Here is an 18,670-nt window from a genome sequence, read left to right as displayed (position 1 = left end):
ACCACACTGGCTATTGTCCTCTTACCTAGGTGAAGTCCACCCATTACCCTGGAGGGCATGATCAGTTAGTTGTATCTCTCACAGCCTGCCTCATTCTTTTGGGATTCTGAGGAGGACACTTAAGTGGCCAGCTAAGTCATTGTTTTACAGACTTGTCTGATTAGTTCAGCAATAGAATCCTCTATTAGAGTTTAACTCCCACTGGGTACAGGACCCCAAGATTTGGAAAAGACTCAGACTGACCTTCCGAACCCACAACAGTATTGTCATTAAGGTTCATCTCACGCTTCTTAGTTAGCTCTCAAACTGCCTTCCCCCAAAAAACTGTAAATCCGCCATGTTGTTGTTTAGTCGTTTAGTCATGTCCGACTCTTCATGACCCCATGGCCATACAAAAGTAATAGTTCTAAATGTTCTAAAGCCATCCCACCAAAAAAATCCACCAGACCAAAAATCTGGTGGCAGTTGGCACTGATGCAGGAAGTTGGAGGAGCCAGAGTCTTTCCTGACCATCTTTCATTGTATTTCCAGGTGACAGTGCCATTGCAAAGTACAGCACCCCCTGCAGTACAGGTAAAGTATGAACAGAGATTGCCTCTCACCAACCCTACATGTGAAGCAGATCGAAACCACAAAAGGCCTCTCTAGGCCAGCACCCATATTTCTTCTGTGTCCAGTCCAGATGCCTTTGTGGAGGCCCATAATCAGGACATGATTTAGGGTCCTGCACTAAAGTCTCTAACACTGGCAGCTACATCAAATGAAACAGCTGGTGGAATGGAGGACTGGACTCCCAATTTTCAGGATGAGGGGTCCCCAACCTGGGCTGATAGAGTTGGGAGAGGGACATGAAAGGGGGACAAACTGTAAATTCTCTGGCTTATGGGGTGGCTGGTCACCATATGGATGTTCTGTCTCTGACTCTTGGGCCATTTCTGGTCGAATGCTTGGCCAAAGGAGATTCCTGTGTTTTTTCCTCTACTGCAGATGACATTAAACAGGGGAATGCGTGAGGAATGAAGCCCATCACCCCCAGTAGACTCTGTTGGCGTCTTCCTTCCACCATCAGACACAAGTGGACAGAGCAACCAGGACAGCAACACAGAGAGGGAAGCATTTGTCCCGACACAGCCAACAAAAATCTTCTCTGCTTTGCTTGCTTATTCCACCATTTGAATAAGTCCTGTGTCCACCTTTTCTCATTTTGAGATCCTTTTCTACATCTGCTACTACTTCCCTCTACTGGATGAAAAAGAAAATAAAAGGAATCCATTCATTTCTTGTTAACCTGTCTGGCCTCATATTTTCTTCTGGCCCAAATCCAATACAAAATTAGGGCTTGTGCTACATGTTTAGCAGCAAACTCATGTCTTAGAATGATGCTGAATGGCTGCAAAGTGGGGGGGGGTAAGAAGGATCTGTCAATTTTGTTTCTCTCGGGTTCTCATTTTTTCAGTCTTAAATCCAGTTCTCCAAATTTCTGCAGCAATTCACAAATTTTCTTTTATAAACAAATCATCATGAAGGTGTTGGAATGCCAAGAAAATAAGGAGGTGCTCTGTAATGAGCTGTCAAGATGGTATACATCTAAACCAACTTTCCAGGATGCAATCCCTATGGGGTGAAGGGGGTCTTGTCTCTTGAGGAGAGAGGGGTCAGCTGACATTTCCCCACACCTAGAAGGACCCACAGAGTCCCAGTCAACTTCTTTACTGCCTCCAGCTGAATGAAACCAGCTGTCCAGATAACTCCTGCCACCCCAAAGTACAGCTTCTCCAATGTCCCATACACAGCAGAATCTCATGACACAGTGCCTTGACTTCCTGACCTAGATGTTCTGATCATTAGTTCCCAAAACTGGGTATTTGTAAGTCCAGGGTACAGAGTGTAGCACAAGAGAGTTTGGGTCTCAGGTTGGCAGAATCCAAAATTCCCAAGTCCGTTTGACTCCTCCCCCCCCCGCCCCAGTCATATCCACAATCCCATATTTAAGATAGTGGTGCAACTCCTCTTCTCCACGAGAGGGATTGCCTGAGAACAGTCTCCAGGGTCTGGGCAGACACCCAGCTCAGGATCAGCTCCAGCAGTTCCTCTGGCACAGAGTCCCACAGAACAAGACTGGTATTCAATAAAGAGAATTATCAGGTATCTTAAAGGTACTATTGCTTACAAGCTGAAATTGTCAGCACAAGGTTCAGGTGAACTGGAGGTATATGCTAATGCAGACTAGGCACCAGATCTTAGTGATTGTAAATCTACTTATGACACACTATTTCTTTACTAGTTACAGGTAGGTAGCTGTGTTGGTCTGCCATAGTCGAAAGCTCATACCAATAACAAAATTAGTTGGTCTCTAAGGTGCTACTGGAAGGAATTTTTTTATTTTATTTCTTTACTATAAAGCTACAGTTGAACAATATTGCAGTAAGCAGAATATTTTGTCTGTTTCAGCTTTTGAAGCTGAATATATTAGTTTATCTACAGCTTTTAATGAGAGAATCTGGTTTAAGCAAATATTATTTGAAATGAATTTGAACATGCAGAAAGCTGTCATAATATCTGAGGATTATCCAGCTCGTATAAGTATGGCAGAATCTGAAAAGATTAGCAAAAGGACAACACATATAGACATCAAATTTCATCATGTAAAGGACGGACGTGATCAAGGAGTAGTAAAAAAATTCAGTATACTCCAACTGTAGATATGCTTGCAGATATTATGACTAAACTACTGGCAAGACATAAACGTGTGGATTACTTATTGTAACTAGAATTGAAGACTGTTCTGCAGTAAAGCTTTGAAGTGCATTCTTGTAACGGAGAGATTTCATTTCTTTCTTTTCCTTTTTTCTTTTTTTTAAGCTTTATACATTAAAAGTTACACATAATAAAACACATTGAAACACATTGATCTATTATACAATAAAAAAAGAAAAAGGAAGGAAAAATAGAAAGAAAAAAGAATAAAAAAGAGCATTCAACAAATCATCTTGTCAAGTACATACAGTAATTTGAGGAATGCAAACCGTCATTGTCATTAATTATGAACACATATTTCAATATGAGATTCTTTTCACATTACCTTATATTTTTCTCCTTGCGACTCTCACTTTCCTATCTATGTCTAATCTCTCGTTTCATTCCCGTGATTTATTTGATGACTTCCTTCTGCCTCCATGCGGTTCTTAATTTTTCATATCTTAAAATTTCTGCATCCATTTTAACATGGTGGAGAACCATTCTGTTATCTCTGTGGAATTTAGTCTGTGCTCAACCAATTGTGATCGCTGGAACCATAATTTTTAAAAACATCCCATTCTTTTCTGGTATTGTCTCCAGATTGATTTCTTATTACTCCTGTTGATTTTGCCAACTCAAGATACTCACATAACTTTAGGTGCCATTCTTCTTTTGTCAGTATTACATTACTTTTCCAGTACTTTGCTATCAGAATCCTGGCAGCCGTAATTGCATAAAGAAATACTCTTTTATTAATTTCTGGGATATTTGTTATAAAGATACCTAATAAAAATAATTCTGGTTTTTTAGGAAATGTGTATAAATAATTTATTTTTATTATTATTATTATTATTATTATTATTATTATTATTATTATTATTATTTTGTCATGTGTACATTTTGGTGTCCATTATACATCCAACCAGCCAATGCACTCTGCAGGGAGGGTTCCTTATGAACCCAGGGCCTTTAGCGTGGTGGCACCTTCAATATGGAACTTGATGCTTTTGAATTATGGTGCTGGAGGAGACTATTGAGAGTCCCATGGACTGCAAGAAGATCAAACCTCTCCGTTCTGAAGGAAATCAGCCCTGAGTGCTCACTGGAAGGACAGATCGTGAAGCTGAGGCTCCAATACTTTGGCCACCTCATGAGAAGAGAAGACTCCCTGGAAAAGACTCTGATGTTGGGAAAGATGGAGGGCACAAGGAGAAGGGGACGACAGAGGACGAGATGGTTGGACAGTAGGAAGAAATTCGTAAGTGAAATGAACAAATAAGAGGAAGTTTCTTGTGTGCATACTCTTCAGAAATGACCGCACCATGCTGAGTGTGTAACTGAAGTCCATCCTGGTTATCACGACCCTTTGGACAGTGAGTTCTCACAGATTTAAGGGGCACACTAAATGAGGAGGGGGGGAAGCTCCATCACATGAGGGATTGTTGCATCCATGTATGCAACAAGTTCATTGAATCCCACCCAATGAACCAAAGTTAATCATGCATATTCATTTCAATGGGTCTACTCTGAGTAGGACAAACATTGGTAACACCCTAAAATAATACCTCACTCTAATGAAAGTGTTTTGTCAGGAAAGGCCAGGCCAAGCTTACATGTCCTCCCCACCCTCCCAAACTGACCCATGTTGAGACCAGAGAGCCACCTTCTGCAAGTTCTCATAAACATGTTTTCCTCCAACTTTGCACTTGGGCCTTAAGCCCCACAGAGACTCCAGGATGTTGCCAAGGTGATGCTTCTCCCCCTTATTATTATTATTCTTCTTCCTGCCACAGCTCCGGGGATTTAACTAGAGATCGCCTTTGAAAACAATCAACTAAACATCAGACTCAAGAGCAATATGAGGTAACTTCTTGCACTGGACCTGAATGGTTTCCTGCCTAAACATATGTGCTCTTGAGAGTCTGTCTTCCAGATTCCCAAGTGCCATAACTTCCATGATATTGTCTGAGCACCTGAGGTCTTTCCTAGTCCTAGGATTTCAGTAATAGTAGTCATAGCTATTTAAGTGCTACCTTTCTTCTGACATGCCCTCACAGCCTCAGTTGGTTCGTGCACCCAAGAGGGCATCTCCCATTATTCCTCCACATCAGCCCTCCATTCCTCCTTCTAACTGCCTCCAACTGTCACTTTCCCAGAGTTCCAATTTCCTTGGCAACCATTGTCAAGAATGCCTAAAACTATTCTGACTAGATGACTTCCCTCCACCTTTCCCTGAGTTCCATATTTGTCCTTTTCTACTGCGTAATTTATATCAATCAGATATTCCATTTGTTCATTATATGCCAAGTCTTTGTTACCTTCAAGTGCTAGATAAGCCCTGTTAAAGGGTTCAGTTGTTTAGAGTGGTCTTCCAAATACACTATAAATTTCCCCCACTCTTTATTAAAGTCTTGATCTTCCTGGTTTCTGATTTTCCCAGTCATTTTTTGACATTTCAGCCTAGTCCATCAATTTAATTTGCCATTCCTCTATGGTAGGGACCTTGTTGTCTTTCCATGTCTGGGCCACAAGCATTCTAGCAGCTGCCATTGGGTACATAAACAGCCTTTTTCTGCTGCTTCAGTATTTCTGCACCTATAATTCCTAATAAGAAAGCTTTTTTTAACAACATTATCTTAAACTTTTTTTCCCAATTCATTATAAATCATTTCCCAGAGTTCTTTCATTATTTTACAATTCCACCACATATGATAAAAGGTAGGGAAGGCCAATTTCTAAGTCCTGTGTCTGGTTGGGGGATAATTTTGCTTTGCTCTATGCTCATAAAGGAGCCCTGAGCTGTGATAAAGCGATATGTTTTAGACACAACTATGTGTGTTTGAGTTCTGTAGTACTGGATATAATCAATTTTGAATATTTTAAAATATAAATGGCATCTTGATCTTTTGTTGTCAGGTGCTCCTTTGTATTCAGATCAGGCCTCAGAAAAATAATGCAGCATTTGGGAATGAAGATGCAGCCCAGAAGCCCAGCACTGGAGGCCAAGATGGAGAAGACCTGAACGGCTACCATGTACTTCCCCTTTGTGCTCAGGTAGGTGGGCACAAAGGACACCCAGACACTGCAGAAGACCAGCATGCTGAAGGTGATCAGCTTGGCTTCATTGAAGGCCCCAGGCAGCTTCCTGGCTAGGAAAGCCACTGTGAAGCAGATGGAGGCCAGGAAGCCCATGTAGCCAAGGGAACCATAAAACATGGCAGCAGACCCTACATTACATTGCAGGATAATCTCTGCAGGTTGGGAGTGCATGTCGGAGTCTGGGAATGGGGGAGAAGTCCCCAGCCAGATGGTGCAGATGACAACTTGGACACCGGATCAGGAAATGACAATGGAGTTGGCTAGACCCCAACCATCTCCTCACCCTGCTTCTGGGCTTGGTGACCAGGAAGGCCAGCACCACAGTGATATTTTTTGCTAATACAGAAGAAACAGCAGCTGAGAAGATAAGGCTGAAGACTGTCTGAGAAGGCAGGCCACTTTCCTTGGCCAGCGTATTAAGAGACAAGAGGATAAAAAGGAAAGCAGGAGGAAGACTAAGAGGATGTAGGAGAGGTCCCAGTTGTTGGCTTTGACTATTGGAGTTTGCTTGTATTTAATGAAGATTCCTAACACCATGTCTGGCATTACAGACAGGAATAGGGCAATGAAAGCTAAGCTGATCCCCAGGTGTTCTTCATAAGCCAGGAAGCTGATAATCTTGAGAACACATTGATCTTGGTCCTTATTTGGATGCTGATCTTCTGGGCATTTTGTGCAATGTTCGCCATCTGAAGAGGACCAGTTTGGAATGCCTTCACCCATTTTTATGCGAAGGGTCCAAATTGCACCGCTTTAGATGCATCTGTAGATCTTGGCCTTGGTGGCTCCATGTTCTGACACAGAAGGTGCTGATGTACGCAACCATATCTGCTATCACTTTGGTGCCTATTTAAAACCTTACTTTCTGAACATGGGTTGTAAGTAGAGACAGCTCTGGGTCAAGACATTTTGATGACTGAGCTGAAGGACAAGTTGATGCCCAGATGTCTCAGAGGGCACATGCAGAAGCCAATCAGAATGACAATTGAATCTTATTCCCAATACTGGTGAACGTAGCGTATCTTCCACTGCACTTGCGGGCAGCCAGCTAGTGTAGGGGGTACAGGGCAGGACAGCTGGCTCTCACAGCTCTGTCCTGTCTCTGCCCCATGGCATCTGCCACCTTAGGCAGCTGCCTCATTTTTGTGGTGACCTTGAGTGGAGATCTTTCAAACAGTCTGCCTATGTATTGAATGTGAAATTGCTTTTCTATATGGAATTGCTTTAATATAGGAAATGGTCCTACTATATATTTATTATTGTTTCATAAGAAGAGTTCACAAATGAAAGGAAGTGAATAAATGAAAGGAAGTTTCATGTGCTCATGATGTTCAGAAGTAACAACCCCATGTTGTGTTTATATTCAGATACAGCCCAGATATTGTAAAAGCGAGTTTTCACAGATTTAGGATGTGTGTTTATGGGGGAGAAGCGGAAGGTCCTGTCACATGAGTATACTTTGCTTCATGCATGCAACAAGCTATGTTCTCGTGTTCTCATGTTAGTCGAATCCCACCCAATGAACCCAAGTTACTCATATCTATTAATATCAATGGGTCTACTCTGAGTAGAAATAAGGTTGGTTACAACCCTAACACTCCATATTGTGCATGTATATTCATACATGCTCTAAAATAATACAGTGGTACCTTGGGTTAAGAACATAATTCGTTCCGGAGGTCCGTTCTTAACCTGAGGTACCACTTTAGCTAATGGGGCCTCCTGCTGCCGCCGTGCGATTTCTGGTCTCATCCTTAAGTAGAGTTCTTAACCCAAGGTACTACTTCCGGGTTAGCTGAGTCTGTAACCTGAAGTGTTTGTAACCCGAAGTGTTTGTAACCCGAGGTACCACTGTATATTGGTCTCTTATGATGCTGTTTTGTCAGTAAAGGCCAGTCGAAGTTCGCCTTTCCCCTCACATTGACCCATGTCAAGATCAGAGAGATACTTCTGCAAGTTCTCGTAAACATGTTTTCCTCCAGCACTGCACCTGCTCCTCAAACCACACAGAGACTCCAGGACTCCACTGCCTAGCCAATGCTACTCCCCCTTATAATTTTTCTTCTTCTACTCAGGGATTTAACCAAAGATGGACTGTGGAAAAAAATCAACTAAACAGCATTTCAAAGCGCAAGGTGATATAACTTCTCCTTGCGCTGGGCCTGAAATGTTTGCTATTCAGAGTCTATGTTTTGCATTCCCCAGTGCAATAACTTCCATATTGTTTGAGCACCTGAGGTCTAAGCCGCTAAAGTTCATGTCACTTTTTGTCTGTTTTTTCCCCATGTACAATGACAATGAACAACTTCCTATTCCCAGGATTTTGGTCATAGTAGTCATAGCTTTTTTCATGCTCTTTTTCTTCTGACGTGCCCTCGCAGCCTCAACTAGTTGGCAAACCTAAGAAGGCATCTCCCACCCTTCTTCACTAGCCCTCCATTCCTTTTTCATCTGCCCTGAAAAACTGCCCCCTGCCCCAATTGTCCCTTCCTCAGCATTCAAATCCTTGGCAACCATCACCAAGGCTGCCCAAAACTATCTCGCCTTGGTTAGATGGTTATGTTTCTTTTTAATTTAAGATATAAAGGCCACAGAAGAGTGTGTCATGAGTTGCCTTCTTCATTCAGTGAGAAAGAACACAGAACTCTTAAATCAGCCTTTCTCAACCTGTGGGCCCCCAGATGTTGTTGAACTACAACTCCCATCGCCCCTAGCTAGCAAGGCCAGAGCTCGGGGATGATGGGAGTTGTAGTCCAACAACATCTGGGGACCCACAGGTTGAGAACCGCTGTCTTAAAGTAACCAAAGGTCTTGTGGCATCTTAAAGTCTGAACAATTATATTATAGAGCAAACTTTCATTGACTATAGTATGGCTCTTCAGTTCTACGAAATGTTGAACTGGTTCCTTGTTTGCGGGTGGGGGGTAGTTCTCATTTATATTTTAATTCTTGTTTGGTATAGAGGCAGCTCTTCTCCTTGCACTGCACTTTTAGACCTACATAGCTGCCTTGGATAACACAGCTCTAGATGAGCAAAAAGAACAAGCGTGCCCACCTCTACCTTCATTTAATGAACACCTTCAGACTGCTGTTTTATTGAGGGTCTATTCTGCAACATGTTCTTGACACAGTATTAGGGGGAAGGTGCATTCTGCATTAGTTTGTCCTGTGATGCTTACCCAATGCTCCTCCATTGCTTGAGAAGGCTATAGCAGGATAAAAATATACTATCCACTGAATACATTGCAAGCACATCTAAATCTCTCTAAGAGTCACGGCTTCAAATAAACCTGGATACTGTAGTTTATACTCCAGAGAGCTGTGAGTCTGGCCAACTCCACTGTCATTTCCTGTTCCAGTGTCCAAGTTGTCATCATGTTCAAATATATAAAAGGATGTCATATAGAGGAGGGAGAAAGGTTGTTTTCTGCTGCTCCAGAGAAGCGGACACGGAGCAATGGATCCAAACTACAAGAAAGAAGATTCCACCTAAACATTAGGAAGAACTTCCTGACAGTAAGAGCTGTTTGACAGTGGAATTTGCTGCCAAGGAGTGTGGTGGAGTCTCCTTCTTTGGAGGTCTTTAAGCAGAGGCTTGACAACCATATGTCAGGAGTGCTCTGATGGTGTTTCCTGCTTGGCAGGGGGTTGGACTCGATGGCCCTTGTGGTCTATTCCAACTCTATGATTCTATGATCTGCACCATCTGGCAGGCAATTTCTTCCTCATTCCCAGAGTCTGATATCATCATCATCATCATCATCATACCTTTTATTGGCATCACATATAAGATCCAAAACAAATCAATACAGAATTACCACTTCCCCAGTGGCACATTTGCTAAAAGAAAGGAGGCAGAGCTGTTTATCGTCACATCTCTTGGTCTCCAGGGAGATCAGATGTCTGCAGTGTATTTCAATGACAAAAATCCTTGCCTGGACTAATCACCCTGCAGTGCAATGAAGGGTCTGTTGCCATGTTTTATTGTGCTCTTGGTTACATGGGCTTCCTGGAAGCCATCTGATTAAACAGTGGTTTTCCCAGCCAGCGCCCTTTCCTAGTCTGTGCCTATCAATGAGGCCAAGCTGATCACCTTCAGCATGCTGGTCTTCTGCAGTGTTTGGGTGTCATTTGTGCCCACCTACCTGAGCACCAAGGGGAAGGACATGGTAACTGTGCAGGTCTTTTCTATCTTGGCCTCCGATGCTAAGCTACTGGGCTGAATCATTATTCATCAAATGATACGCTGAGGCCTGATCTGAGTACATTTGCCTGAGTTCCTGTCATCTTTACCTGTGATTGGAGGTTAGATTAGCACCACCACCACCCCATCCCGCTGACCCTTTGTACTAGCAATAAATTCAACAGATAATAATACAGTGGTGCCCCACAAGACGAATGCCTCGCAAGACGGAAAACTCGCTAGATGAAAGAGTTTTCCGTTTTGGAGGTGCTTCGCAAAACGAATTTCCTATGGGCTTGCTTCGCAAGACGACAATGTCTTGCGAGTTCCTGCTCTTCCCCCCCTCCCCCCTTTTTCTAAGCCACTAAGCCGCTTATCAGCTGATCCGATCAGCAGATAAGCCGCTAAAAGCCGCTAATAGCGCTAATCCGTCAATGGGCTTGCTTTGCATGATGAAAAAACCACTAGACGAAGAGAATCACAGAATGGATTCTTTTCGTCTTGCGAGGCACCACTGTAATAATAATAATAATAATAATAATAATAATAATAATAATAATAATAATAATATTTATACCCCACCCTCCCCAGCCAAGGCTGGGCTCAGGGCGGCTAACAAGCAATAATAAAAACAAGTTGAATGAATACAACTTAAAAACAAGAATTAAAATACAACATTAAAATATAGAAACATTAAAATATTAAAATGCAGCCTCATCACAGGAGGAGAAAGGAAAAAGGAAAAGGATCTGTGGCGTGAATGTTGTTCCTTAAAACTAGCATTGTAATGCATTTCTTGTTTTTCCACATAAATAAGGAAAGAAATCACTCCTTAATAATAAACTGTGAGAAACTGAATTTTCAATGGTTTCATTTCTTTGGGGTTGGGATGCATGCGAAGAATTTTTCCTCTTCTGGAAAAAAGCCAAATAAAGGTTATGGGAGTCTGAGGTATAAAAGGTCCTCGAGAGATCCAGCAGAACTAGGAAACAGCTCTCACCTTTGTCCCTAGCACACTGGAGATCATCGACCAGCGTGACCAAGGCAGTTTCTGTCCCATTACGAGGCCTGAATCCCGACTGGCATTCCTACCAAGGAAAAACCAGAACAAGTGTCGAGAGGATCCCAATCCTGCACAGAAGCGCCAGATTTGGGGGCTCGGTTAAAATACAGCCTTGCTTGAGGATAGGTGCTCTAATGCAGTGTTCCCCAACCTTGGGCCTCCAGCTGTTTTTGGACTACAATTCCCATCATCCTTGACCACTGGTCTTGCTAGCGAGGGATGATGGGAGTTGTAGTCCAAAAACAGCTGGAGGCCCAAGGTTGGGGAACACTGCTCTAATGGACACCCTCCTGTGGCGTTTGCCTCCTAGGTAGGTCATAAGGAAAGGGTTAAAACGGGTATGATGTGATTGGCCAGTGAGAATGCAAGGGGAGAGTAAAAGAGTGGGAGGGTTTTGAAAGTCAGTTGAGGTTTGGGAGTTGAGAGTTGAGTTCAGTTGGGTTGAGGTTTGGGAGTTGAAGAAGGAAGAGGGAGGATTAGGTGTGGGTTGGTAGAGTTGTATTGTGAGAGAGTGAGAGGAATTGTTAGGTGGAGTCAGATAGATAGTTGGAATAATCAATTTGGAGCTGTTAGGAACTAAGAATAAGAAACTGACAAGAGAAAAAATAACTGAAACCATAAGATAACTGAAATATAACTGAAAAATAACTGAAACCATGTATCTGAAGAAGTGTGCATGCACACAAAAGCTCATACCAAGAACTAACTTAGTTGGTCTTTAAGGTGCTACTGGAAGGAATTTTTTTATTTTGACTATGGCAGACCAACACGGCTACCTATCTGCAACTGAAACCATAAGCTTGTTCCTGCATTTAAAAATAAACTTGAATATTTGTTTATGTTAACAACTGACTGGACTCCGTGTGTCCCCGTAAGATTCGGGGTGGTGGCAGCGGAAAAAGCAATGGCAGAGGTGTGATTACTAGCTGAAGCACTTTCCACACTGCACACGTTTAAATGCTTTTTCATCCTGTGTGAGTTTGCTGATGTTTTCTAAGTCTTCCTCTTTGACTGAAGCTCTTCCCACACTCCACACATTTAAATGGTTTCTCCCCTGTGTGAATTCGTAGATGGTTTTTAAGGTTTCCACTGTGAGTGAAGCAGTTTCCGCACTCCATACATGTAAATGATTTTTCTCCTGTGTGAATTCGTAGATGTTTGATGTGGGATCCTTTATCTGCAGAAGTCTTCCCACACTCCACACATTTAAATGGTTTATCCCTTGTGTGAATTTGTAGGTGTTTTTTAAGGTTTCCACCTTGATTGAAGCACCTTCCACACTCATTACATTTAAATGGTTTTTCTCCTGTGTGAATTCGTAGATGTTGTGTATGGGATACACTATCTGAGGAAGTCTTTCCACACTCCATACACTTAAATGGCTTCTCCCCTGTGTGAATTCGTAGATGTTTGGCATAAGATCCACTATCTGCGAAAGTCTTCCCACACTCCATGCATTTAAATGGCTTCTCCCCTGTGTGAATTCGCTGGTGTGTAGTAAGGTCTTGCTTCCACCTGAAACATTTTCCACACTCCATGCATTCATATGGTTTCTCCCCTGTGTGAGTTCGCTGGTGTAAAGTAAGGCGTTGCTTCCACCTGAAACTCCTTCCACACTCCATACATTCAAATAGCTTCTCCCCTGTGTGAGTTCGTTTGTGTTTTGCATGGGTTCCACTATCAGTGAAAGTCTTTCCACACTCCATACATTCATATGGTTTCTCCCCTGTGTGAGTTCGCTGGTGTGTAGTAAGGTAATGCTTCCACCTGAAACACTTTCCACACTCCATACATTCAAATAGCTTCTCCCCTGTGTGAGTTCGCTGGTGTGTAGTAAGGTAATGCTTCCACCTGAAACATTTTCCGCACTCCACACATTTGAATGGCTTCTCCCCTGTGTGAATTCTTTGATGCGAACTAAGGGATGCATGTTTAATGAAGCACTTTCCGCACTCCAAACATTTAAATGGTTTTTCTCCTGTGTGAATCCGTTGATGTGTTCTATGGCTTCCAGAATTAGCAAATGTTTTTCCACACTCCATACATTTAAATGGTTTCTTCAATGAAATTCCAGGTGAATTCTTGGAATTCTGACTATTGTTTACATCAGCTGCTTGGGAAGGAAAGAAAATCCTGTTAGGCTTCCAAGAAAGAGGAATAAGTAGCATAACACACATCTGGCAAAAATAGCACCTCTTATTTCTCTTATGTTCTCCCTTTTCATGCACCAATTTTTTAAGAATACACCTAACATAATGCCAAAATATAGTAATGCCAGGTGTTACAATATGGGATGCAAATGAAAACTTCTTTCCACGAGCGCCTCCTTCCCCGTTCTATCTCATTCTTCCTCGCTCGGCAAAGCCCACAGCAGAAGAGCCCGTCCGAGCACTGTGGACTCTCCCGGCTGGACTCCAACTCTCCTCCCCGGACACTCAGGCTGGCGCCCTTGAGACCATGGTGCCCTGGTGAGCCGCGCCAGTTGCACCACCAGGTAGAGACAGGCCTGCACACATCTAGTGAAAATAGCACCTCTTATTTCAATATATCTTACGTTCTCCCTTTTCCTTTTCCAATTTTTTTTAGGAATGCAGCTATAATAATGTCAAATTATTATAATGCCAGGTGTTCCTTTTTAGGCAGCAAATAAAAACTTCCCTCTTTTCCCAGGCCTTTGCCTAATTAAATCGTCTCTTTAAATTGGGGGAGGGGTTCCGTTTCGGTTGTTACAATGTTTTGCATTTTTCTATTTTCTGTGATGCTTAGTTGAAGGGTGGTATATGAACAATTCTATGTACACTTGGAAGAGACCACAAGGGTCATCTTGTTCAATATCTTCTGCAGTGCAGCAATCTCGACTCTGCATCCAACCTCTGCTTAACAGGCTCCAAGGAAGGAGAGTCCACCACCTTCAGAGGGTGTCTACTGTCAAACAACTTTTACCACCAGAAAATTCTTTCCGACGTTTAATTGGATTCACATTTCTTGTACCGTATTTTCCGCCCTATAGGACGCACTTTTTCCCCTCCAAAAATGAAGGGGAAATCTGGGTGCGTCCTATGGGGCGAATGCAGGCTTTTGCTGAAGCTTGGAGAGCGAGAGGGGTCGGTGCGCACCGACCCCTCGCGCTCTCCAGGCTTCGGGAACACATCCACAGCCTAGGCAGCCCTCCGAGAGGTCCGGCAGGGATGTCTAGGCTGCGGATAGCAGCCTGCCGCCCGGCGGGCGGGGCGCCCTGAAGCAGAGCGCCCCCCTCGCCAGGCAGACATCCGCAGCGTGGGGAGCCTTGCCGGACTTCCTGGCAAGGTTCCCCACGCTGCGGATAGCAGCCTGCCGGCCCCGCAGGGGGGGGGGCGCCCTGATGCAGAGTGCCCCTCGCGCGGGGCAGACATCAGCCAGCCCCACAAGCTCGGGGGACAGCAGGGAGGCGCAGCGCCGCCATCCCGCTGTTCCTCGACCTGGTTCTGTTTCCCCGACCTGCTTTTGGGGGGGAAATAAAGGGATTTCCCCCCCTTTATTTCCCCCCCCAAAAAAACTAGGTGCGTCCTATGGGGCGAAAAATACGGTAATCTGAATCCATTGCTTCAGGTCCTACTCTCCAGAGATGAAGAAAACAAGCTTGCTCCATCTTCACATGACAGCACTTTAGATATGTGAAGACAGATATGTGAAGGTGGCATATCTCTTCTCAGTCTCCTTTTATCTAGACTAAGCATACCCAGCTTCCTCAGCCATTCCTCATAAGGCTTGGTTTCCTGACCCTTGACCATGTTAAGCTTGTCGTCTACTAAGGCCCTGAGACATGTACTACTGCCAAGCCACGTTTTCTGTTTTTATATTGCAAGCTGTACAGTGATGCTTAGATGAAGGGTAGTATATGAGCAATTCTATGTAAACTTGGAAGAGACCCTCTTGTGCAACCCCCTGCAGTGGAAATAGCACCTAAAATTCAAAAGCCTGGGGAAAGGTTTTCCTCTTCACCATCTATGTCCCCATCTCCATTCCCCTGGAACTCACCAGATGTCTCTGAGGGCCCTGGGAGAAAATGCCCAGAGGTTTTGGGGAGGGATGCAGGAGGCAGTCTGACAAGGTCATCTGTCCATCTTCCTCCTTCCATCCTTGCTAGGTTTGTAGGATCAGCCTCTTCCATCCTTCCTGAGGAGCTCAGAAGCTGCAGGTTCCTGGGAGGGAGGAAGAAGCAAAGGGAGCCTCAGAGGCCCTGCAGGGATTCTCCTGCCCAAAACATTCTGCGGCCTCTGGAAAAGGAGAAGGAGAAGGGGGAGAAAGAGAAGGAGAAAAAGAGGAGGAGGAAGAGTTTGGACTTGATATCCAAGGAGTCTCAAAGTGGCTAACCATCTCCTTTCCCCTCCTCCCCCACAACAAACACTCTGTGAGGTGAGTGAGGCTGAGAGACTTCAGAGAAGTGTGACTGGCCCAAGGTCACCCAGCAGCTGCATGTGGAGGAGCAGAGACACGAACCCAGTTCCCCAGATTACGAGACTACCGCTCTTAACCACTGCACCACACAGACTCTCCAAATGGGGAACTGTCCCAACAAGAGCCCCATTTTTAAAGTTTCTTTGGTGATACCAATTCAATCTGTGCTCTCCCTGTCAGGGCTTGCTTGTGAGTAAATCTGCACAGGGCTGCTCTGCATATTCCTCCTCTTCGGACACTCAAAACATGCACCAGGTGAGGGACTTTGGAGAAGACTGCTCCACTCCCTTCCTCCAGCCAGGGCTTTCTTGATTTTTCTGCTTACTTGGGGGGGCTGCTTTCCCTTCCAGCCTCCACCCATCCATTTCTCCTTCTTCACCCACAGTCCCTTGGAAATCAGAACACCTCTCCCAGCCTCGGATAGTGATGATGATTTCTGGATTGCAGATGCAGCCTCTTTTAAACCATCACGCAGAGCCCAAAGTTTAAACAAGTTGTGATGTTCTGGGAGTGGGGGAGAAAAGTCAAGGCAGCCCCAAACCCCTGCAGAGATTTCTTTCCCTAAGTGGCACCCCAGCAACTCCTCCTACAGGAAAAGAAGGGTGACTTCCTCCTGAACCCCAGCAGAGTCATGCCTGAAAAAGAAACTTCTTCACTTCCCCATTAAAAAACACTCGTTTCCTTTCCAGTCTACCTTTTCTCTCTGCCATCTTGGAACTCTGGCACTGCAGTCTCCCTCCCTCCTTCTCCCCCCACCCATTTAGGAGAAGGGGGAGCAACTTTTAAGAACATCACCAGAAATGCAAATCCAAAGATGGGGATCTCTATCATATGTGGTGGGAGTGCGAAAAAATGAAAAAAATTTGGGACTTAATATATAATGAATTTCAAGTATACGTTTCCTAAAAAACCTGAAATCTTTTTATTAGGGATAATAGGGTAGGAAATAAAAAAGGAAGACCATAAACTATTTCAATATGCTACTGCAGCAGCTAGAATACTTGTAGCTCAAAAATGGAAACTACAAGAGACTCCCACAGTAATGGAATGGCAGGCTAAATTTTTCGAATATACAGAATTAGCTAAAATGACATATAGAATAAGAGACCAAAAAGGGAGAAAGTTCGATGAAGAATGGGGTAAATTTGTGGCATATATAAGAATAAACTGCAGAAGCCTAAAAACTATGGCAGGGTTAACATAATTCCTGTGATGTGTATAGGAGAATAAGAATCTACAGGAGGGGATATACTTCCAAGAAAACCAAAGCAGAGAAGGAAGTCGAATCGTGAGGATACGCAGTGTAAATAAGATGACTTAAAATGTTGACTGTAAAAGATTGTTTTATTCTTTTTGTTTGTTTGTGGAAAACTCAATAAAAAACAAATAAAATAAAAAAGAACATCACCAGAGTCCTCCTGGATCAGGCCAAGGACCCACCTAGTCCTCCTGTTCTCAGGGTGACCAACCAGATTTAGGTGGGAAGCTTCTTTGCATGCCTAAAATTCCCAGGATCAATCCCCAGCCAGGTAGGGCGGAGAGGAACTCCCTGCCTGTGAAACCCCAAAGAAACATTGTTGCCAGTCAAGAGTCAGCAACACTGACCCAGGTGGACCAATGGTCTAATTTGGTGTCATGAAGCATCCGACCTTGGGAGTCCCGGTCCTAGAGGGAGATGCAGTTTCCACGTAGGAACGGGGAAAAGGGGAATTGGGACCCCCCTTCCCCCCGTTTATGGATGTGACTTTAAGGAGGCTCCTGGATAGGAGGGAGAAGCCAAGGCACCCCCTCCGGAGATTTCCTCGTCCAAGATGGAGCGCCTTCTCTCAAGCCCCGCCCCACATATCTGATCACGTGACACAAGCCCCCTCAAGTGTTTTATTGTGGTTAAGGCTTTCTGGGAAATGATATATAATGAAATGAAAAAGGTACTTAAATGTACCTTCCCTAAGAAACCAGAAGCCTTTCTCCTGGGCATTGTCGGCCAATTGGTGTCAAAGAAAGATAGAACATTTTTTATGTATGCCACAACAGCAGCAAGAATACTCATCGCAAAGCATTGGAAGACTCAAGATCTACCCACTCTGGAAGAATGGCAGATGAAGGTGATAGACTATATGGGACTGGCTGAAATGACCGGCAGAATCCGTGATCAGGGGAAAGAGACGGCGGAAGAAGATTGGAAGAAATTCAAAGCTTATCTTAAGAAACACTGTAAAATTAATGAGTGCTAAAATGTCGAGATTTTAGGGAAAAAAGGGGTTTACAGCTGTAAAAGATTAAGTAAAAGAAAAGAATAAGGGGAAAATTTGATAAAACCAAGTTTTAGGATTTGCTGAAATAAGTTTGGAAATTGGGATGTAGAAAGGGGAGGTATGGGGAAGTCGGCGAAGTAAGATTTATGAAAAAGGGATATGAAATTATACATGTTTGTTTGTGTGTTTGTTTGTTTGTATTTTGTATTGTTTGTGTTTATAAAAACTGTGGAAAACCAATATTTTTTTTTTAAAAAAGTGTTTTATTGTGGTGGCCAAAGCCCTCACGGCCCCATGGATTTGGCTTCTATGCTCCACCCCCCAGAACTGTGGAGCTGGAAGGGACCCCTAGGGTCATCTAGACCATCCCCGCGCAATGCAGGGGTCGCAAGGAAAGCGTCTGCCAAAGATGGAGGCCCACCCTCTTTCCCCACTTGGAGCCCCTCCTTCTCAAGGGGCGCCCGCTTCCGAGCCCCCCAAACAACCCCCTACTCCCTCCCCCGGGGTCATGGGTGGGTGGGGTGTGCTGGGGCCTCAGAGGCCTTGCGTCCCATGGCTTCCCTTAACCCCACCCACCCAGGGGATCCTCCCATTCATCTCTCAGCCCCCCAACTGCTTACTCTGCACCCCACAGCCTCCCTTCGCCCAAAGGACTCACCGCCCCAGAGGCCTCCGAAGACAAGCGGAAAGAGGAGGCGAGGCGGAAGGACGGAGAGAGGGGCCTTTCCCAGGCCGCTCTAGGCAACCGGGCTCTCTCGCTCTCCTTAACCCTTACGTGGCCGCCCCTTCTGATCTCGCCACTTACTAGCTTTTGCAGAATAAAAAATTCCTTCCAGTAGCACCTTAAAGACCAACTAAGTTAGTTCTTGGTATGAGCTTTCGTGTGCATGCACA

General features: G+C 44.2%; 2 protein-coding genes and 1 long non-coding RNA gene across 3 annotated transcripts in view; 1 reads left to right on the top strand and 2 right to left on the bottom strand.

Moving 5' to 3' along the window:
- The window catches only part of LOC308580345 (alpha-2-macroglobulin-like), a 59,805-nt gene extending 58,518 nt beyond the window's left edge, over positions 1-1,287 (top strand). The window contains exons 35-36 of the mRNA XM_081181737.1: positions 532-573; positions 988-1,287. Of these exons, the coding sequence (XP_081037863.1) occupies positions 532-573; positions 988-1,013 (68 nt within the window). The 3' untranslated portion in view covers positions 1,014-1,287. The remainder of the gene's footprint in view (positions 1-531; positions 574-987) is intronic.
- A 9,290-nt stretch (positions 1,288-10,577) lies between these two features.
- On the bottom strand, positions 10,578-11,700 carry LOC308581374. Its single transcript, XR_014005027.1, has 2 exons — positions 11,356-11,700; positions 10,578-11,213 (listed from the first exon to the last, which is right to left on the bottom strand). It is a non-coding gene; the product is annotated as an uncharacterized lncRNA (long non-coding RNA).
- A 168-nt stretch (positions 11,701-11,868) lies between these two features.
- Positions 11,869-18,495, bottom strand: LOC308580900 (uncharacterized protein). Its single transcript, XM_081183184.1, has 3 exons — positions 18,435-18,495; positions 15,102-15,265; positions 11,869-13,197 (listed from the first exon to the last, which is right to left on the bottom strand). The coding sequence occupies exons 2-3, from the start codon at positions 15,232-15,234 to the stop codon at positions 12,050-12,052; spliced, it is 1,281 nt and encodes a 426-aa protein (XP_081039310.1). The 5' UTR covers positions 15,235-15,265; positions 18,435-18,495; the 3' UTR covers positions 11,869-12,049.
- Between the last annotated feature and the right edge of the window lie 175 nt (positions 18,496-18,670).

Source organism: Podarcis bocagei (genome assembly GCF_964188305.1).
Source record: "Podarcis bocagei genome assembly, chromosome: 2".
In the NCBI taxonomy this organism is placed as follows: Eukaryota; Metazoa; Chordata; class Lepidosauria; order Squamata; family Lacertidae; genus Podarcis; species Podarcis bocagei.
This window is presented reverse-complemented; position numbering and strand designations above follow the sequence as displayed.